The following is a 23,472-nucleotide window of genomic DNA, read 5'->3' on the forward strand; positions in this document are numbered from 1 at the left end:
ACACAACACATAGTTGTGGTAACAAACATGGTTTCGGCCATTGTATGTTGCAAGGAACATTCAACTTTGAAGATTCCTCCCCCTCCTCCTCCTCCACCACTCCCCCCCTTCCCCAAAGCCTTATAATGCCTGTGAAAACAATAAAATTTTGCAGCTTGATCAGAATGCTGTCTTGCTGTCATTCTTTCATGTCTCTTGTCCCTGTCATTCCAGGTCCTGAGGTTCCTAGCCCTTGTTCACCGCTCCGCTGGTCGGGGCACCCTTTATATAGGATTTAGAGTCAAATTCTATTTTAAAATATGCTCAAAATTACAAATATGCAAGTCCCTTGATGCAGTCCCTGAATTCAATAACATTAATTTAGTAATCATTATTGCACTGAAATCCATAATCTTAAAATTGAATATTTAAGTACATTTTGCAAAAAAGAAAAATCACAAAAGGTTCTTCACTCTGTAAAAGCTACAGAACTATTTTTTTCCTGTAAAAAACTAAAGGCTAGATGTTGAAATAATTTTATTAACAATGATGGGGAAGGAGGGGAAGAGACAGGATGAAGAGACATTGGGGTCCTGATGTGTCTCCTAGACACTGGTCAAGGGGCAATGAGAAATTATGCCTGTGTGTTAAAGACTATACTGAAACACATGTGTATTTGATATTTTTGCATGTATTGTTTTAATTCAGAGATTTATATGCAATAAGAAAATGAGGGAGTCAGGCGATAACGCAGCAGGATAAGCACACATGGTGCAAAGGAGAAGGATCCTGAGTAAGGATTCCAGTTCAAGCCCCAGGCTCCCCACCTGTAGAGATCGCTTCACAGGCAGTGAAGCAGGTCTGCAAGTGTCTATCTTTCTATCCTCCTCTCTGTTTCCCCTCCTCTCTTCATTTCTCTCTGTTCTATCCAACAACAACAATGACAAAAATAACAATGATGCCAACAACAAGGGTAACAAAAAGGGCAACAAAATGGGAAAAATGGCCTCTAGGAGCAGTGGATTTGTAGCACAGGCACCGAGCCCCAGCAATAACCCTGGAGGCAAAAAGTTTTTTAAAAAATGAAAAAAAAAAAGATTCCTGTTGGACTGGGTTTTTGTATCACGCCAAAGCAAAGGATTCTGAGAAGGGAGGTCTGGGAGAGGTTTTAGTGGGAAAGGGATTTTGTGGTTCTGGTGCATAATGGGGGAGGGGTATCTAAGTTAGGGGTGGAAGTCTTTTGCAGACACTATCATGGAGAGATGAGAAATTGTACCTATGTGTCAACAACTTTACTGTAGACCATTAGCTTCCCAATAAAATTATTAAAAAAAGAAAAGATAACTGTGCTGGATTTTACCGCAAAGCAGGGAATAAATGGGTAAAAATCAAGAAATGGTAGTAAGGTGGTGATGGAGTAGGCAATAAAGGTAGACTGAAAATAGATTTGTACTATGCAGCTATGAAGAACAATGAACCCACCTTCTCTGACCCATTTTGGACAGAGCTAGAAGGAATTATGTTAAGTGAACTAAGTCAGAAAGATAAAGATGAGTATGGGATGATCCCACTCATCAACAGAAGCTGACTTAGAAGATCTGAAAGGGAAACTAAAAGCAGGACCTGATCAAATTGTAAGTAGGGCACCAAAGTAAAAACCCAGTGGTGAGGGGTAGACATGTAGCTTCCTGGGCCAGTGGGGGGTGGGAGTGGGCGGGAGAGATGGGTCACAGTCCTTTGGTGGTGGGAATGGTGTTTATGTACACTCCTAGCAAAATGTAGACATATAAATCAGTAGTTAATTAATATGAGAGGGGGAAATCAATTGTATGTCTCAAAGTTTCTCAAAACACAAACTGAATCTTTTTAATATATAGGCTATGTATTTGATATACGGACTCTCTCAAAAGCCTAGACCAAGTAGATTAGAAGCTTCCAATAGCACAGCTATATACAAGATACTGGGTACTGTACAGCAAACCATAACAAAGGGACTTTTCAAAGTTAACCCAATTAACAAATAATGTGATGATAATATTAACTATTGATTGCCTTTTTGAACCCTAAGACAGCAGGAACCTCACATCTTCACTATAGAGCCCCTACTTCCCCCAGTCCTGGAACCCTTGGATAGGGCCCACTTTCCCGTATACATCTCCCAATCCAAACCAAATAATATTGCATCCGCCAATCACAACCTAACCAAAGCAACGATTGCCATCTCAACATGCTTCACCTCAGACTGTATCCAGAGACTTCACGTGTGGAATGACAACCCTTCAGCTTCATTACTCGGGTGAGACCTTTCCTTTAATAGTACACTCTAATTTCATCTCAGGTAGTTCACTTTCTAACAAAGTCCCATAACCTAGATATACACCAGTTTCTGTGAGAGAGAGCTTATGTGCACACGTATCCATAAACTACTGCAAAATATATACCTGAAAGCAGGATTACACTAGAGTTTGCAGTGAGTACCTCCCTAACACTTCCTCTCCACTATTCCAAGCTTGGGATCCATGATTGCTCAACAAATTGTTTGGCTTCATATGTTAACTCTCTTTTCAATCACCAGGTTCCAGATGCCACCAGGATGCTGGCTAGGCTTCCCTGGATTGAAGACCCCACCAATGTGTCCTGGAGCTCAGCTTCCCCAGAGACACACCCTACTAGGGAAAGAGAGAGGCAGACTGGGGGTATGGACCGACCAGTCAACGCCCATGTTCAGCGGGGAAGCAACTACAGAAGCCAGACCTTCTACCTTCTGCAACCCTCAACGACCCTGGGTCCATGCTCCCAGAGGGATAGAGAATGGGAAAGCTACCATGGGAGGGAGTGGGTTATGGGGATCGGGTGGTTGGAATTGTGTGGAGTTGTACCCCTCCTACCTTATGCTTTTGTTCACTAATCCTTTCTTAAATAAAAAATTAAAAAAAAATAGATTTGGAGCATATATATTATATTTTGTAAATAAAAATATATTAGAAATGTGCACATGGTTTTAAGTGGCTGGAATGAAGATGAATGGGAGATGGCAGAGGGCAATGAGGATGGGAGGTAGATTGAGACTAGAGAAGACTGGAGCATTAGGTTTCATCTAGCTGTGCAGGGCCAGTGGCGCAACGGATAACACATCTGCCTACGGATCAGAAGACTGTAGATTTCATCTAGCTGGTAATGTGATGTACTTAGAGCTTTAAAGACGGATTAAGACTTGAACAGATATTTTTGAAAGTTAGTGGGCCAGTATATGAGAGACAATAAAAGGTTACAACAGTGCCATACGTCTATAACAAATATAATCTCACGCTTATAGCAAGATCCTCATTGTTTTCTGATGAATCATAATTGGCAAAGAACAGGAGTCCTTCTGCTTTCCATATACATGAAATATCAAGAATATGTCCAAAATTTAAATCCCCAGTAGAAAGTAGGTGTATAATAAAACTTTACCAACTACAGAAGAAGGGAAAACCCCTAATCACTTCCTAGTTTTTGCTTTTGTTCATTTCTAAAATAATGTCATGCTCCAGAGAAGGAAAGTTTTAAACAATGCAGTGTAGCAGCCCTCAGGTCCTCACTCCTACACAGTTCTGCTGGTGTTGAATCACTTCACTCATACAAGTACCTGAGGATCAGGAAGGAAGACATACTGTTCAAAATGCCAGAAGTCTCTCGAACATATTTCACTTTGGATTGTATCCAGAGATACCAGGTGTGGAATGTCAAGTCTTCAGCTCCAGTACTCTGGTGAAACTGTTCCTAGCTCATAAGATTCCTCAAATGCATATTGGGGTGGTGTCCTTCCTAAGAAAGCCACAGAACCTAGATATAGACCAGGACCAAATATAGACCAGATAGAACACATGTGCACATGTATCCATAAGTTATGGGAAAATATATACCTTAATGTCAAAGTGCACAATAGTTTGCAATGACTCACTAAGTGTAGCAAACAAGTAGAAAGATCTTTAAAAAGGCACTTTTAAAATAAAGTATCATAAAATACTGAATCAAATAGTTTCAACTGAGACTTAAATACCCTCCTTACCTACTTGTTATTTCACTTCCCTCAGTCACTCCAAACTCAGATAAAGTAGGGACTATGAATGCTGGAGAACGGCAAAAAGAGACTGGCATACTTTATGATGCCTCTTTAGACCCCCATCAATGGGGCCTTACTCAGGGAACCCTGGGATTCCCACATAGATATGATAGACTTCTAAAAGACCCCGAGACTTCTAAAAGACCCCTCTCTCCACTGTCACTGGTCATCTCCCTCAGGAACAACATAGCGGACCCTCTTCAGGATCTTGCCCTCAATGTGGTTCAACATTGGTAGGGACTGCCCCATTCTCCAAAGGGAGAATACTACCTACTAGCTTTTTCCAAAATGGAAACCCCAAATCTCATTTGTTAGTATTACTTTTAGACTTCTAATTATTAAACAAGTCATTCTGGTTTATATTTTAATGCTTTTTCAGCCACCAAGTTGCAGATGCTACCATTACACAAACCTGAGTTCCCTGGACAGATGACCTCACCAATGTGTCCTGGAATCCCACCTCTCCAGAACCCTGCTCCACTAGGGAAAGATAGAAACAGGCTGGGAGTATGGCTTGACCTGCTAATGCCCATGTCCAGTAGAGAAGCAATTACAGAAGCCAGACCTTCCACCTTCTGCACCCCATAAAGATCCTGGGTCCATGCTCCCAGAGGGATAAATAATAGGAAAGCTTCCAATGGAGGGAATAGGATATGGAACTCTGATGGTGGGAATTGTGTAGAATTGTACCCCTCTTATCCTATGGTCTTGTCAATCATTATTAAATCAATTTTTAAAAAAGTCAGTTATACTAGAAATAAAAATCTGCAAAGGATTACTGTAATCTCAAGATATAAAGTATCAGTATCAAGCAGACAATAATATATATACCCTGTAATCTTAAAAGATCTATAACAATCAGGAGCTACATTCATAGAGGCAAATATATCAAGATATTTATAGAAATACTCTTCCTAATGACAACAAAAGTGAGACACACCCCGAATGCTTGTTAAAGGGGAATGACTGAATTATGTGATATTATATAAGCAAGATTTTTAAAAATGATGTCTGATCTATAAACATCCATGTCATATAACTATATAAAATATACAAAAAGATGAACAGTATACGTTTATATATTGCAGCATAGAAAAGAGTCTGGGGATATATTTCTCAAATTTCTATAGCCAAAGTCTGGGATGTGAGGACATAGCAATGAACAAGTCGAAGTTGTGTACATCACAGAATTTAAAACCCAATAGTTAGGGATATCCAAAGGGCATGAAAACCCTCATTTGAAGGGACATATGTACCTCTATGCTCATATTCACAATACCCAAGGAGTGGACACAAGCTAAAGGCCTATCAGCAAATGACTGGGTAAAGAAGTTATAGGATATCTATTTAGTGGAATGTTACCCTCCAATATAAAAAAATAATGCTGTAACTTTTGGGTCATAATAGATGGAACTGGAGATGACTGTGCTTAGTGAAGTAAGTTGGTGAAAGGCAACTAATTATTGGATGGTTTAGCTAGTATGTGGGATACAGAAAATCAAAACATATGCAGTTGCAAAGATTAAACGTAGCCAAAATATCTCTAAGACTTTATGGTTATTATTGGGGGGAGGTTTGTGGGATGACAGAATTTTGGTAGTGGGTATTGTGTGGAACTATACCTCTGTAATCTTACAGTCTTATAAATAATGATTATCTAATACAAATTTTAGGGGGTTAGTAATATACATACAACAATAAGCTGAAACATTCCATGTTCCAATAACTTTTATAATGAATGTGATGTATCAGTTAAAATATTTCACTGTCCCAGAGATAAATAGATCCAGGATATTCCTATTCATCTTATATCATTTGACTGAGTCCTCCTTTGGAGATTTTTCTTTTTCTTTTGAGTTTGGATTATAATTCCAAAGCACTGTGTACTTTCTCCATGTGTTCACTCCATGGTTAATGACCATTACTTGTCTGACCCCACCCCAGCCCCCTATAAGATATGGCCCTGTTTCTAGTAACGTTAATAAGAGCACGTGGATTGCTTGGCATGCCTAAATTACTCAATTATATTCTCTTAAGGAACAATGACATAATTAAATATTTAAAAATTAATAAAATATTTTCATGGTCTGAAGGTGCAGTTAATTTTGATGAGAGAAATACATCTTTGAAAAAGTAAGTGGTTGACAGAAATGAAGAAAGTCTACACTAAATACTATTACTTCTGTTTACTTTGTTAACATGAATACTGAAGCACAAAACCCAAAAATACAGATAAAAATTATTTTTAATTTATGCTCTATTCCTTTTTTTTCTTCATTCCAGGCTTTCTAAAAATTTGTAATCTATTCTTATATGATATTTTGAAGTGTGAAATCATGGACTTCTCAAGTAAAACCTAAGAGTTACTCAACTGTGTTAATATTCAACTTCTGGTTAAAGAAAATAATCTCATAGTTATCTTATCTTTAAGTACATAAAGAGGGTTACATAAAGATGTCAAATTTTCTGAACAGAAAGAGACACTTTATCCATATTTTAATTCTAACCTCAAGATTAAATGTAAGATTGACAAACGTATTTTCAGCCTTGGATATATACCAATCAACTGACTTCTAGGTAGATCACATTTGTGAGCCAGACCTATGCTTTGTGACATGTGACTCAATTTGTCAACTATTCCAAAGATACTTCCAAGGTCAAAAAAAATTTTTTTTTTCTAGCCAAGTAAAAGCCAAAAGAAAAGTCACTTTTCTGTACACACAAACAATTTATAAATCTTCTCAAGGCAAGGTCAAGGCTTCCAATAATACAAACATAACAGTTCCACAAATTTCAGTGATCTTTTCATTTGAAGTTTGTATATATTTCTGGAAAACCAAATTGTTGTCAGCTAAAGTAACCTGTCAGACTAACAGAGTACATTGGTTAGACTATGGTTCGTAGAGAATATCAAATATGACTCTGCTTATCAAGTTAAAACATAGTAGTAAATCTCATTGTGGCTCTAGAGGGATGAAATAAGATGTTTATATATTTTCCTTTACCTTCCATATGGACAATACGCCATTTTTGTAAAGATTTATTTATTTACTTATTTATTTAGAGAAGAGAAAGATAAACAAACCACAACTTTGCTCCAGCTTGTGTAGTGCCAGGAATTGAATCTGGGGTTTCATGCATGGCAGTCCTATGCTCTACCATTAAATGAACTCCTTGGCTGGTAATACTGTTATTGAAAAGTCATGACATATTTTTCTATGCAAAATGCACCATAACTTCAAATGCTCCGTGACTTTTTAAAAAAATTATTTTATTTGATAGGACAGAGAAACTGATATGGAAGGAGAATAGAGAGGGAGAAGAGAGACACCTGCAGCACTGCTTTACAGCTTATGAAACTTTCTCCCCACAGGTCTATTTCCATTAACAAGGTCGCTCAGTCAGGTGCACCACCACCTGGCCCCCCACCTGTCATGACTTTTCAGACAGCCCAATACTTATAGATTCATTTAACTAGAGTACATTAACTATTTGACTTTTAACTGATTTTAAAAAAATTCAAATTTACTGAATTTTGATGACATGTGTTTCAAATCCCATGTCTTTGTACAAAACATGAGTTCACTACTGATTTTTGTACTTTGTTTGAATAGTAGAAATCTCAAAGAGCCAAGAGAGATGAACATATATGTTCATGAAGTTGCAAAAAAAAAATAGCTTAAGTTTTTTGTTGTTGTCACCAAAGTTTCACTACTCTGGGCCAAATTTTTCAGATACAGAAGCAGAGACAGAGAGATAGAGAGGGGCAGATACCATAGCACTGAATCTTCCCCCAATGCCATGGAGGTTGGGTTTCAAAACTGGGTCATGTCTAATAGCTTGGAATTTAATGGAAACAGTTAAAGTAACAGAGAAGGAAAATACTTAACTGTGACAAATTAAATTAGAAGCTAAAATGATACATTAAAGAGTTTTTAATCAAGTGTTCTTTTTCAAAGGTTTTTTTTTTTTTTTTTTTTAACTTTACTTAATTCGATAGGACCGAGGAAAGAAAGAGACAGAGAGATACCTGTGGGACTGCTTCACTGCTTGTGAAACTGTCCTCCGTTAGTTGGGAACCAGGGACCTGAACCCAGATCTAGGTGCACCGTAACATATGCACTTAACCAGGTGTGCTACCGCTCAAACCCTCAGGTAAACAATTTAACATCACTTACCCTTAGATCTTCCTTTGTACTGAAACTGTCAAGAAGTTGTTGATAATGTCTATCTGTCATTTGTCGTAATAAGGACAGAAGGCAAGCAACAAACTCCCCCTAATAAAAAATATAGATGTATATTTAATTAAGGATATATAAAACATTAGTTATTCAGTGTTTTAAATTAAACAAACAATTATTATGACCCAAACTCACTCAATTAAGTCTTTTTATTCTTTTCTTTTCAATCTTTGTATTACATAGGATTGAGACAAATTGAGAGGGGAAGTGTAAATAGAGAACGAAATAGTGAGAGGAAGATGACTGTTGCATTGCTTCACTGCTGTGAAGTTCTCCCCTGCAGCTGGACACTAAGGGCTTGAACCCAGGTCCTTCTGCATGGTAATATGTGCACTCAAAAGTGCGCCACTGCCTGCTCCCCTAAGTCTTTTAAATCTAAGTTATCTATAAAATTAGTATTTTTTTCCTGTAATGATTTATTTTAGTCTGAGATAGACATATCTTAAAATTGGGGATGAATTCTAATTTGGGAATTTTGAGCAGTGAGGCTCTCAACCAGTTCTTATATTGTCATTCAATATTATAACATTTGAACTTCATAGCAAAGCTATGAGTTAGGTGGTTTAACTTAAACACATGTTTAAAGAAAGTAAATGTAGGGTTATGTAGTAGACTGAAAGATATGCTCTGGTCAACAATTTGCTTGGCTTTGTATGTTATCCCTCTTTTCAACCACCAGGTTCCAGATGCTAGCATGATCCCAACCAGACTTCCCTGGACAGACAACCTCACTAATGTGTCCTGGAGCTCTGCTTCCCCAGAGTCCTTCCCCACTAGGGAGAGAGACAAGCTGGGAGTACGGATCGAGCTGTCAATACCCAGGTTCAGTGGGGAAGAAATTACAGAAGCCAGACCTTCAACCTTCTGCATCCCACAATGACCTTGGGTCCATACTCCCAGAGGGTTAAAGAATAAGAAAGCTGTCAGGGGAGGAGCTGGGATATGGAGGTTTGGTGGTGGGAATTGTTTAGAGTTCTACCCCTCTTATCCTATGGCTTAGTCAATGTTTCCTTTTTATAAATAAAAAATTAAGAAAAAAAGATATGCTCAAAGCCAAACTATTAAAAAAGAGTTAGTTATCTGTATATATTTTTAATCCAAAGATCTTTCCATAGCTCCATACATTACTTCTTAATTCACATGATCTCTTACAACTCATTAAATACCTATCTGTTACTTTTGTAGGAGATAGAGAAAACCATATATTGTATAATACTAATTTCATTCTCCTTTTAAAAATAGTCTGTGATCCCTCTGAGCAACCAACATCAAAATGAATGCTGTTTAGTAAACACAATTAACCTCCATTCTGTGTGACATATGCCTTATGATCTTACAGTGACATCCTGAAACTGGAGTCGAATTGTGGAACTGGAGGGCTGAGGTCGACTGGTGATCTCCAATATGGTTCTCAGCAAAATATCCAGCAAACTGGCCACTATCACATCTATTTCTTCCAAAACTGATTTCTCCTTAAAATAAAACAAAAAAATATGTGCTCAGAAGATTGTGGCTTTAAATGGATATAAATTTTTGCTTAATGGAAAAGAGGAAAAACTCATTTGCAAATATAGAACTAAAGAGTTCTAAGACTTTGAAAGTTTGACAGACCTACACCTCACTTAAGTTTCCTAAGTAACCAGTTTTCTGTTACAGAAACTAAAGGCACAAGAAATTCACAACTTACTCAATAGTATATAACTTGGTTGTCTGATAGAATGTAGGGTCATATCCTGAAAATCACTAATTTAGAATATCAAGTTTGGCACTAGTGTGGCATGTGGTATTGAGTTAGTCAGGGTCTCTTTTTGGGTCTGATTCCTCACTAAAATTCTCTTTTAATTTGAAAAGTCATTATTTTCACAAGAAAAAAAATTCTTCTTATTAGAGTTGTTCAGGCCATTTTCCAAAATTCTGTTTTAAATACAGATGACTATTCTTTTTTTTTTTTCCTCCAGGGTTATTGCTGGGCTCGGTGCCTGCACCATGAATCCACCGCTCCTGGAGGCCATTTCCCCCCCCCCTTTTGTTGCCCTTGTTGTTGTAGCCTCGTCGTGGTTATTATTATTGCTATTGTTGATGTTGTTCGTTGTTGGCTAGGACAGAGAGAAATGGAGAGAGGAGGGGAAGACAGAGAGGGGGAGAGAAAGACACCTGCAGACCTGCTTCACCGTCTGTGAAGCGACTCCTCTGCAGGTGGGGAGCCGGGGGCTCAAACCGGGATCCTTATACGGGTCCCTGCACTTTGTGCCACATATGCTTAACCCATTGCTCCACCGCCCGACCCCCCACAGACGACTATTCTTATGAAAATGATTTTTTAAGATTTAGGTTATCACAAATATAAGAGCTTCATGAGAGGTGGGTAGGAGGAGAGGCAAAACAAAGTAGTGTGGAATTATACTTCTATACTCCTGTCTTATCTTGCAAATCACTAATAAAATAATTAAAAAATTTAGAGAGACAAGCTAAGCATGTGGAGCTCTGGGAACCAACCTGGGAGCCTCCAGGATGCAAGCTGATATTCTACCAGCTGAGTTACCTCTCCAATCATTATAAAAATGACCAAATCAGGAGTCGGGCAGTAGCGCAGCGGGTTAAGCGCAGGTGATGCAAAGCAAAAGGACTGGTGTAAAGATCCCAGTTTGAGCCCCCGGTTCCCCACCTGCAGGGGAGTCACTTCACAAGTGGTGAGGCAGGTCTGTAGGTGTTGATCTTTCTCTCCCCCTCTCTGTCTTCCTCTCCTCGCTCCATTTCTCTCTGTCCTATCCAACAATGACGACAACAACAATAATAAGTACAACAATAAAACAAGGGCAACAAAAGGACATAAATATTTAAAAAATGATCAAATCAAGAACTATATGCCATCAAGCTAGAGAATCTGGAAGAAATGGAACAATTCCTAGAAGCATATGCCCTTCCAAAACTGAACCAAGAAGAACTACAAAACCTAAATGCACCAATCACAGACAAAGAAATTGAAACCATTATTAAGAATCTCCCCAACAACAAAAGTCCTGGACCAGATGGCTTCACAAACGAATTCTACAAAACTTTCAGGAAACAGTTAGTACCCATACTTCTTAAGCTTTTCCATAAGACTGAAGAAACAGGAATACTCCCTTCCACCTTCTATGAAGCCAACATCACCCTGATACCAAAAGCTGATAGGGACAGAACAAAAAAGGAAAACTACAGACCAATATCACTGATGAACATAGATGCCAAAATATTAAACAAGATCTTGGCCAACTGGATACAGCAACATATCAAAAAGATTGTTCATCATGACCAAGTGGGATTCATCCCAGGAATGCAAGGCTGGTTCAACATCTCTAAGTCAATCACTGTCATTCACCACATCAATAAAAGCAAAGCCAAAAACCACATGATTATCTCAATAGATGCAGAGAAAGCCTTTGACAAAATCCAACAACCATTCATGCTAAAACTCTACAAAAAATGGGAATAGATGGGAAATTCCTCAAGATAGTGGAGTCTATATATAGCAAACCTACAGCCAACATCATACTCAATGGGCAGAAGCTGAAAGCATTCCCCCTCTGATCGGGGACTAGACAGGGCTGTCCACTGTCACCATTACTCTTCAACATAGTATTGGAAGTTCTTGCCATAGCAATCAGGCAAGAGAAAGAAATCAAAGGAATACAGATGGGAAGGGAAGAGTCAAGCTCTCACTATTTGCAGATGATATGATAGTATACATAGAAAAACCTAAAGATTCCAGCAGAAAATTACTGGAAGTTATTAGGCAATATAGCAAGGTATCAGGCTACAAAATAAATGTACAAAAATCAGTGTCATTTCTTTATGCAAACACTAAATCTGAAGAAGAAGACATCCAGAAATCACCCCCATTTACTGTTTCAGCAAAATCAATCAAATACCTAGGAATAAAGTTGACCAAAGAAGTGAAAGACTTGTATGCTGAAAACTATGAGTTGCTACTCAAGGAAATAGAAACTGATACCAACAAATGGAAAGATATTCCATGCTCATTGATTGGAAGGGTAAATATCATCAAAATGAATGTTCTCCCCAGAGCCATATACAAATTTAATGCAATAGCCATCAAAGTTCCACCAAGCTTCTTTAAGAGAATAGAACAAACACTACAATCATTTATCTGGAACCAGAAAACACCTAGAATTGCCAAAACCATCTTAAGGAAAAGAAACAGAAATGGAGGCATCACACTCCCAGACCTTAAACAATATTATAAAGCCATCATCATCAAAACAGCATGGTACTGGAACAAAAATAGGCACACAGACCAGTGGAACAGAATTGAAAGCCCAGAAATAAATCCCCACACCTATGGACATCTAATCTTTGATAAGGGGGCCCAAAGCATTAAATGGAAGAAGGAGGCTCTCTTCAATAAATGGTGCTGGGAAAACTGGGTTGTAACATGCAGAAGAATGAAATTGAACCACTTTATCTCACCAGAGACAAAAATCAACTCCAAATGGCTCAAAGATGTCAGACCAGAAACAATCAAATACTTAGAGGAAAACATTGGTAAAACACTTTCCCACCTACACCTCAAGGACATCTTTGATGAATCAAACCCAATTGCAAGGAAGACTAAAGGAGAAACAAGCCAATGGGACTACATCAAATTGAAAAGCTTCTGCACATCCAAAGAAACTATCACACAAACAAAGAGACCACTCACAGAATGGGAGAAGATCTTCACATGCCATACATCAGACAAGAAACTAATCACCAAAATATATAAAGCGCTCAGCAAACTTAGCACCAAAAAAGCAAATGACCCCATCCAAAAATGGGCAGAGGATATGAACAAAACATTCACTACAGAGGAGATCCAAAAGGCTAACAAACATATGAAAAACTGCTCTAGGTCACTGATTGTCAGAGAAATGCAAATTAAGACAACACTAAGATACCACCTCACTCCTGTAAGAATAGCATACATCAAAAAGGACAGCAGCAACAAATGCTGGAGAGGTTGTGGGGACAGAGGAACCCTTTTACATTGCTGGTGGGAATGTAAATTGGTAGAGCCTCTGTGGAGAGCAGTCTGGAAAACTCTCAGAAGGCTAGACATGGACCTTCCATATGATCCAGTATTTCCTCTCCTTTCTCGTATGCGTCTCCCAACCCATACCAAATAATATTGCATCCGCCGATCACAACCTAACCAACGCAACGATTGCCACCTCTACATGCTTCACTTCGGACTGTGTCCAGAGACTTCACGTGTGGAATGACAACCCTTCAGCTTCATTACTCTGGTGAGACCTTTTCTTTCATGGTATACTCTAATTCCATCTCAGGTGGTTCACTTTCTAACAAAGTCCCAAAACCTAGATATACACCAGTTTCTGTGAGAGAGAGCATATCTTCACACGTATCTATAAACTACTGCAAAATATATACCTGAAAGCAGAAGTACACTAGAGTTTGCAGTGAGTACCTCCCTAACACTTCCTCTCCACTATTCCAAGCTTTGGGTCCATGATTGCTCAACAATTTGTTTGGCTTCGTATGTTAACTCTCTTTTCAGTCACCAGGTTCCAGATGCCATCAGGATGCTGGCCAGGCTTCCCTGGATTGAAGACCCCACCAATGTGTCCTGGAGCTCAGCTTCCCCAGAGACCCACCCTACTAGGGAAAGAGAGAGGCAGACTGGTAGTATGGAACGACCAGTCAACACCTATGTTCAGCGGGGAAGCAATTACAGAAGCCAGACCTTCTACCTTCTGCAACCCACAATGACCCTGGGACCATGCTGCCAGAGGGATAGAGAATGGGAAAGCTATCAGGGGAGGGGGTGGGATATGGAGATTGGGTGGTGGGAATTGTGTGGAGTTGTACCCCTCCTACCCTTTGGTTTTGTTAATTAATCTTTTCTTAAATAAAAAAAAAAATGATCAAATCGATGGAGTTTACAGTCAACAATATTAATACACTTTTCCCATATTTGGGAGCTACTCTCTTCCCTGATCCAGCTTTCTAACCCTTTGTCCAGCCATGACATCATCTTCCCAGACAATAACTGGGGTCCACCTGCATATCAGATGTTAGGTTCAGGCAAAAAACCAATCGAGTCATGGGCCCTTTGGAAGAGACCTAAAAATATACCTAAAACAGGCCAGCTAGCTATTTCCTAAACAGAGACCCCAAATCTTCATCTGCAACATTCCAGCCTTTAGGTTCATGATTAATCAACAATTTGTATAGCTTTATATGTTAACTGTTTTTCAGCCACCAGGTTCCAGATGCTACCATGATGCCAACTGGACTTCCCTGGACAGATGACCTCTCCAATGTGTCCTGGAGTTCTACTCCCTCAGAGCCCTGCCCCACTAGGGAAAGAGAGAGTCAGGCTGGGAGTATGGATCGACCTGTCAACACCCATGTTCAGCAGGGAAGTAATTACAGAAACCAGACCTTCCATATTCTGCACCCGATAATGACCCTGCGTCCAAACTCCCAGAGGGTTAAAGAATAGGAAAGCTATCAGGGGAGGGAATGGGATAAAGAACTTTGGTGGTGGGGAATGTACCCCTCTTATCCTATGTTCTTGTCAGTATTTCCATTTTATAAATAAATAACTTTAAAAAGTGATTTCTAAAACTCTATACCTGTAAAGACAGACTAGTAAACAGCAGCCTAGGAAAGACCACCCACCAAAATGAGGCCTAATGTCAGTGTTTATATTGTGGACTTCTTTTCTAAAGATATGATCCAGTGTTGAAGAAGTTTTCTTATCCCAGATTTCTTGTTGTTAGAAATTCTATTTTTTACCCAAAGCCTCCATGTTTACAAAGCAGGTCTGGTTGATCGTTAACAGGTGTCAGAGAGTTACAAAGGCAGCACACAGGCCTTGAGATTATGTTAAATTTCCTATCTGTAACTATCTTTGGCAATTTCCCTGAGGGGTTTGGGGGTTTGTGCACAATACAGTGACTTATTTCTCTTTTCTTTTCTTTTAACCTCTATTTCCTAGTACAGTAACTAGCCTGAGCTCATCATGCCTTTCTAAGTCAACCTTATGACACCATTTCTTTCTTTCTTTTTCTTTTCTTTTTTTGCCCCCAGGATTATTTCTGGGGCTCGGTGCCTGCACTACGAATCCACAGCTTCTGAAGGCCATTTTCAACATTTTTGTTGCCCTTGTTGTTGTTATTATTGTTTTTGTTGGATAGGACAAAGAAAAATCAAAAGAGCAGGGGAAGACAAAGAAAGGAGAGAAAGATAGACACCTGCAGACCTGCTTCACTCCCTGTGGAACTACCCCCTGTACATAGGGATCCGGGATCATTAGCAGGTCCGGGCACTTTGCACCATGTGCGCTTAACCCACTGTGCTACCACCCGGCTCCCTCACCATTTCTTATAGCAACATTCAGCCCTGGTCATTCCTCACAGAGTTTTGTTCTATGAATGTAGTGGATGTGTGGTTGTGTGTGCCATTTGTTTTTTCTTAAACATTTGCTTCTTAAAGACCACATTGCTTCTTGTGGACCAGTATTAACTTTTTTCATGATCCAGATTGGTTACATCTTTACAAGACCTATTTCTTGAGACATCAGAGAAATGCACCAGACTAATGACATTCAAACAAAGTCTACTGCAATCAAGGTTTAACACACTCTTGATGTCTCTCACATCTTGATAGTAATTTGTTCATTGAAAATTGCTTCTGTATTGTTTTATCTAAAAGCATCTTGGATCTTCCTGCTCCTTTGTGATCTTCTTGTCAATAAACACTCTGCCTAGAGTTCAGATTACTGGAATACTTGACATTCTTCCATCTTGATGTGTCTAGGTGTTGTTCCTCCAGATCCTTCTTATAATCTATAAAGTGAATGAAGTTATTTTTTTCTCAACTCTGAGAGGTGTCAGGTCTCAAGGTTCTGGCATCTAAGGTTTTCCTACCCATGTATAAGCTATATAGCAGGACTTGAATGAAAAAATCTATATTCCTCTGCACTGACAATAAGTCATAGAGTAGGATTTTTGTATAAGATAAAACTCTGTACACATGTCTTCTACCAAGAAGTTGGGCAAAGAAAACTTTTAGAAACAAATTTGAAGGTTTCTTGGTTAGAAATTTATGATACATTTTCTTATACTTACAAGAAAACTACCAAGGCTCCATGTCCCCATGAAAGTTTCTTCTCTCTCTCTCTCTCTCTCTCCCCCTCTCTGCAAAGATTCTTTCTTTCATTAAAATATTTATTATTCTGGTTCTCTTATTTGAGAAGGAACAGGAAAAAAGGAAGTATACCTGGGAAGAGTTGTAATATGGAGGTGTGGCTCTGAAAGGAACTGAAGTCAAGGCTATAAAGTGAATAAAAATAGTATGTATATATATTTCAACTCAACTATGTCCTTAGGAGGACTATGGCAGTTACTGCCAGAGTGGCATTGGGGGCACAGAACTTTAGTGGTGGGAGTGTGTGGATTTAACCCCTTTTATCTTATAATCTTGTAAATCACTAATAAAATAAAACAAAAAAAGAAGTGGAAAAAATTAACTTATTATTATTGACTTGACATTGTCTTAGTTTTTTGAAAAAATGTATAGGTACAATTTCACACACATACATGGTACATATATGTCAGTTCACCCATCATTAAAATCTTATGTCTCTGATATCCACTAGATTTCTCACAAAGTCTAAGGAATAATTTTGTTAACTTTAATCATTTATATTCTACATATAGGTAGTTGTCACTTCAGTTATCTGATTATTGTTAACTTTCTTGTTATTTCTGGGATTTTACTGGCTTAGGTTGACTTTTTTTTCATGTGGAAAAAAGATAAGGAGAGAGGGAAAGCCCCCACAGCACCAAAACTTTCTCTTTAGTCTTAGAAGTCAGGCTTGAACCCAAGTCTTATGTACAGAACCAGAGCTATCTTGCCATCCCTCATGAGTTATCTTGTCATCCCTGATCTGATTCTTTGTTAAATAAATCTGACTGAAACTCCAAACTGAAATAGGAGAAATAATCACTTTCACTACCACCACCATTTATTATCAGTGCACAAAAATTAACTGTAGATTTCCCTTATTATAAACATAGAGCTACTGGTGTCTTTTTTTTCAAATGATAATTCTACCCTCATAGTTTTGGTCCTATATCTCTCCTATTTCCACTGGAGTTCCCTGAAACTCATTGTTGAATCTTTTAGAAGGTGATTGTTAACTAACAAAATGAGGGAACTACAGCACAAGATGAAAGAGGAATCTTAACACTCACTACAAAATTCTGAGCCATGAACAGTAATTTATAAGTAAGCATGCAATTTTTCTCTATGTGCACTGCATCCGCTAATGCAATTAATGCAGAGTCAGGAACAGTGCCAGGAATTCCGAAAGCAATAAAAATATGCCTACTAGCTATATACAAAATGGAGGACCCCTCAACACTTCATCTGCACTATTCCAGCCTTTAGGTCCATGACTGATCAACAACTTGTTTGGCTTTGTGTGTTAACTCTGTTTTCAACCACCAGGTTTCAGATGCTACCATGATGTCAACCATACTTCCCTGGACAGACAACCCCACCAATGTGTCCTGGAGCTCTGCTTCCCCAGAGCCCCACCCTACTAGGGAAAGAGAGACAGGCTGGGAGTATGGATCGACCTGTCAACGCCCATGTTCAGTGGGGAAGCAATTACAGAAGCCAGACCTTCCACCTTCTGCATCCCACAATGATCTTGGGTCCATACTCCCAGAGGGTTAAAGAATAGGAAAGCTATCAGGGGAGGGGATAGGATATGGAGTTCTGGTGGTAGGAATTGTGTGGAGTTGTACCCCTCTTATCCTATGGTTATGTTAATGTTCTCTTTTTATAAATAATAAAAGAAAAAAAGTTAAGTGATTACTGCTAGGGATAATAGCTGTTTGGCAAGATACCCACAGTCTCTTGGGGTTATACTCTGTTTCTACAATCTCCATAATCCCCAGTCCAAACACAATGGCCAACCTTTTTAGTTCATGCAACCTTTCAGAGGATGGACCAATAAAAGCTTTACTTTGCAAGCAGTAATTTTTTCTTACCACAGAGCATCCATCATATCAAGATTAAAGACACATGTGGGAGGCTTTGAGATTTCTAATTTTTCTCTCTGGGTATTGAGTTTTTTCTTGAAATTTAAGTTCAATAAACCCAGGTTATTTGAGGTTATAGCAATCCCACAAGGTTAAAACAATTTCGTCAGAGGAAAAGTAAAAAGTCCAAACCAGCTAGAAATAAAGTGAAAGTCTGAGTTTTATTCTTTAGAGTGATTTATTTGAAAACTTTTATTTATTTATTATTTTTTTTAGTTCTTGGTTTAGGGAAATAACTCAGTCTTCTAGAATACCAGTTTGCATGTCTGTGACCCCAGAGTCCACAGGTTTTTTTCCCTGTCAAGATCATATGATAGAGCTAAACACTGCTGTTTTCTCTCTCCCTCATTAAAAATGATTAAATAATATTTAAATACCTTTATTTTCATACGCAACTTGATGGGAACTATACACTATGAATTTTATTTACTTACTGAACTATTTTTCTTGATGAGGCAAAACACGTTGCTAAGGATACGTGCACAAATGATCAAGTCTTTCTGTTCTTGTAAGTGCATGTGGAGATGATGTAATACAACAGGCAGGAGAATGTACCGGGAATCTGAAGAGAGAAGAAGCATTAATGTCACATTTGTAGAGTCCTACGCAAACCTCTTGCAAATTGTTACCTACTTTATAATCTAATTTTAATAGTGAAATTATTAAGACGTGTAGTTAGAAAAGGTACTGGTTCTACAAGGTTGATAATGAAAAGCAATCATTCCTTTCCCCAGCCCTGGATTCAAGAGGGTCTTGACTCTTTTTTTTTTGAAATTGGTTTCTTTTAGAAATTATTTTACCTTTTCATCTTTAAATTTCTTTGGCATACTTCTCTTGCTATTTCCTGATTTTTCACTGTGACTGACTCTCTACTATGTTAGATGAGGATTTAGCTCACTCCCATCAATTTGCCCCTCTTAAGTCTCTGAAAAGAGTTATATTAAAATATCTGGCAAAATCAACATCTTGGGGTTGCTGATATCTTATTTTCAACTTTTTGTACATGACCAGATTTCTGTTATTTGGTTTTCTCTCTCTTTGAAAGCTTTCAAGAAACTATTATCACTACCATGGCTTTTCCAACACAAGAAGTTCTGGCTTATATCAAGATAATCCACATGGTGGCTAGGAAATGTTTACCACCAGCACAAACTCTTTTATGTTCTAGGATACAAGTTCAAGCCCCTGGCTACCACAAGAGAGCATGAGGCAATGAGAGAACTTCATAAGAGGGGTACAATGCAGTAGTGCTCTCCTTTCTTATTTCCTCCCTGTTTCTCACCCTCTACCCTGGGGGGGGGGGGTCCAGGAGGAGTGTAGTGAAACAAGTTCTTCAAACCCCTGGAGGGAAAATATGGCAAGCCACATTAGAAACACACATTCTTCACAGAATGTTAAAATGCAAACTTGTTTATAAAATATATACCTGAAAGCAAAAATACCCAATAGAATTTAGTGAGTTAGTATCAAGTTCATAATGAAATGGTGTCCACTTAGACTTAGATACCCTCCTCACCTACTTCCTATTACAGTTCTCTCACTCACTCCAAAGCTACCCTTATCAAAGCAAGGACTGCAAAAGCTGAATAAGGGCTAGAGACTGGCATACTTTAACGATGACTCTTTAGTCACCATCAGGCCATTCCATCAGCTGGGGCCCTAATCAGGGAGTCCTGAAAATTCCAAACATTTCTACAAAATGGAGGACCCCCTCAACACTTCACCTGCACTATTCCAGCCTTTAGGTCCATGAATGTTCAACAATTTGTTTGGCTTTGTATGTTAACTCTCTTTTCAGCCACCAGGTTCCAGATGCTAGCAGAATGTGACCAGACTTCCCTGGACAGACAACCCCACCAATGTGCCTTGGAGCTCCACTTCCCCAGAGCCGTTCCCCACTAGGGAAAGAGAGAGACATGCTGGGAGTATGGATCGACCTGTCAACGCCCAGGTTCAGCGGGGAAGCAATTACAGAAGCCAGACCTTCAACCTTCTGCATCCCACAAGGATCCTGGGTCCAAACTCCCAGAGGGTTAAAGAGTAGTAAAGCTATCAGTGGAGGAGTTGGTATATGGAGGTCTGGTGGTAAGAACTGTGCGAAGTTGTACCCCTCTTATCCTATGGTTTTGTCAATGTTTCCTTTTTATAAATAAAAAATAAAAAAATAATTTCTTAATAAAAAATAATTAAGAAAATGAAGCCAAACGCTTCAAAGATAGGAGTCACTGACTTATAATGTCTAATTAGAAGGGGGAGATAAAGCTTATCTGATGTTTCTGTGGTCAGTGGATTTCTAGAAATTCAATCTTCAACCCACTGTTGAGAAAACATGTACTTTGGAAAAAGTAAGGTCTGCAAAGAATTGCATATATGGCTCCTTACCTTGCAAATTTGCTTTTCTACATTACTAGGACAATGTTGGTCAATCCAAATGATAGAATCAGTGAAATGCCAAATAAGCTGACTGGTTAAAATGCTAATTCTTACCTTTCAAAGAAATCAACTGAACTCATCAGAAATACCAAGGAAAAAGAAAACTCACAGTTGAACAAACACTTAACTTTTCACCTATTTTACAGTAAGATCTACTATGCAGATTTAGCCTCAAAAGGGTCATTATACTCACATTCTACATATCTGACAAATTTATTGCACTGTGTGTCTTGTTGAGTGTATAGAGTAATTCTCATTTGCATTTTGCTTAATATGCACACACTTCACCAAATAGACGGTTCCTTTTAGTAATTTCCAATAGATGTGGTGTTAGAAAGGAGAATAAATTGAGATGTACTAATAAATCTTGCCCTATAAGCAAATTTTGAGGAAAGTTATAAGCTAATCTTTGTCTCAATAATCCTTTAGATAATGATCATTATTATTCTGTCCACACAAGAGTAAAGTTTCTAAGTCCTGTGGTGGGTATGCACAGGTACTCCAGAATGAAGTACTGGGAATACTGTGAGAACCAGGATGAGTGTGGTGAGGTTTTTCCCATTGAAAACTGGGGAACTGAGGAAACGAATCTCCCTGTCAGACTCTCTCTTTCTGAGGTTGAGCTTGGGAGAGGAACGGACCTCAGTTTTTTGCTTCCCTGTTAGCTTACTCCCTGTCTCCAGAGACCTTTCATTTTTCTGCCTCCAGGGGCTTGGCATTCCTTAAAACCTTAAGCCAGCTCTCCTGCCTTACCCTGCATTCTGTGATACAATGGCCTGCTCTCTTATTATCTACATATCAATGTTCTGCTTTGTCTAACAAATGACTTAAGGTCTCCTCACTATTTCCCCACCTATTCTGCTCATTTGATATATTCTTTGATATATTTGATATATTCCTCAAGACCCTCCCTGCCTGCAGGGTATTATTAATCCTACCAGTTAAACCCTCGCAACAGTTGCTAAGGAAGTTCCTATCTTTCCCAGGCCCCTTTTACCTTTCTCTGTCCTTTTCCTAACCATGTATGGTATTGTTAAGCCACTTCGTTTCTGACTTGCCACTTTCATTTTCCGAATTTTAAGAACTTGGGTGCTCAGATGAATAAAGATTTGAATCACCTGGCCACCACCAGCTCGGTTCCTGGGTCATCTTTCTCGCATCGCTGAGTGAGTAGCTGCCTCTGCTCGTGTTCTCTCCAACCCAGAGAATACGTGCCTGAGAAGAGGCACCCCCACACTAGCCTGGCAAAACAGGATTCAGAAGGACACCCCAGCCACTGCTTCTTGGCATACTCAGGGGGAAATTTTTGTGAACCATATGGCCAAGGGTAACCTTGTGGAACAACACTGGACATAGAAGAGATTTGGGGGGGCAGGGCACAGAAACATTAGCATAGCAGAAAGTGGAGCTGAGGGGCTGGGTGGTGGTATAACTGGCTGAGTGTACAGATTACAGATTGCAAAGGCCTGGGTTCAAGCTCCTAGTCACCACATGTAGGGGAAAACTTTCCCCAGGGATGAAGCAGTATGACAGGTGTCTCTTTCTCTTTCCTCTTCCCTCCCATTCTCAATTTCTCTCTGTCTTAACGATAAATAAAAGTAAAGAAACTGCAACTGAGTTAGATCTTTACAATCATATTCTCCATGGCTTGAGCTAAAAATATCATAGCAAACAAAGAAATAAAATAAACTTATGGGAGTCTGGCAGTAGTGCAGCCGGTTTGAGACATTTATAGCAAGGACCCTTCAAAAGTAGTGAAGCAGGTTTTCAGGTGTCTTTCTCTCTCACTCTCTATCTCCCCCTACCCTCTCAATTTCTCTCTGTCCTATCTCATAATGTAGAGGGGAAAACAGAAAAAGAAAGAAAAAAAACTGCCATGGGAGAAGTGGATTTAGTGCAGCATCAAGTCCCAGCGATAACCCTGGAGGCAAGGGGAAAAAAGAGAGAGAGAGAAAAAGAAGTAATAAGGAAATAGGATGGGGAAGGTAGATAGAGACAGATCAGAAAGCCTGGCCAATCAGTTCTGGAGGGTCTTCTCAAAACAAAACAAAACAGAACAAGGCAACTGGGAAGTCAACCAAAGAACCAGAAGTGACACCATTCAGTATACGAATCTACTGCTCCCTGTAGCTACTTTCTTTTCCTCTCTTTTTTCTTCCTTTCTATTTTATTTGATAGAACAGAGAGAAATTGAGAGGGAACTTTGGTTGTGTGGATAGGAATGAGAAAGCAGAATAGTTGAAGTATGTATAAAAATGACTGAGACAATTCAGACCATATACAGTTTGGAGTGGAGACATAATAGGTGGGGTCAGGTTATGTGGCCAAGTGTGACAGATCCTATGGAGACCCTAAAGCAGTTTTGAGGATGTGAATAGATGTAGGGCAAAAAGCAAAAGAAGAAGTAGAAGAAGGAGAAGGAGGAAGAGGAGGAGGAGGAGGAGGAGGAAGAGGAGGAGGAGGGGGAGAGGGAGAGGGAGAGGGAGAGGGAGAGGGAGAGGGAGAGGGAGAGGGAGAGGGAGAGGGAGAGGGAGAGGGAGAAGAAGAAGAAAAGGGCTTCAAGAACAAGTGTGTGGTGTCTAGAGAAATGGCACTG

General features: G+C 39.1%; 1 protein-coding gene across 8 annotated transcripts in view; it reads right to left on the reverse strand.

The window, feature by feature from the left end:
* The window catches only part of DOCK4 (dedicator of cytokinesis 4), a 541,157-nt gene that overhangs the window by 117,825 nt on the left and 399,860 nt on the right, over window positions 1–23,472 (reverse strand). For 7 of the 8 annotated variants that reach the window (XM_060196436.1, XM_060196435.1, XM_060196437.1 and 4 more), the window contains exons 24-26: window positions 18,878–19,005; window positions 9,663–9,797; window positions 8,263–8,361 (exon numbers count right to left, since the gene is read on the reverse strand). In XM_060196436.1, coding sequence (XP_060052419.1) covers window positions 8,263–8,361; window positions 9,663–9,797; window positions 18,878–19,005 — 362 coding nt within the window. The remainder of the gene's footprint in view (window positions 1–8,262; window positions 8,362–9,662; window positions 9,798–18,877; window positions 19,006–23,472) is intronic. The other variant, XM_060196434.1, reaches the window with a different exon arrangement.

Source organism: Erinaceus europaeus, chromosome 8, assembly GCF_950295315.1.
Source record: "Erinaceus europaeus chromosome 8, mEriEur2.1, whole genome shotgun sequence".
Lineage (NCBI taxonomy): Eukaryota > Metazoa > Chordata > Mammalia > Eulipotyphla > Erinaceidae > Erinaceus > Erinaceus europaeus.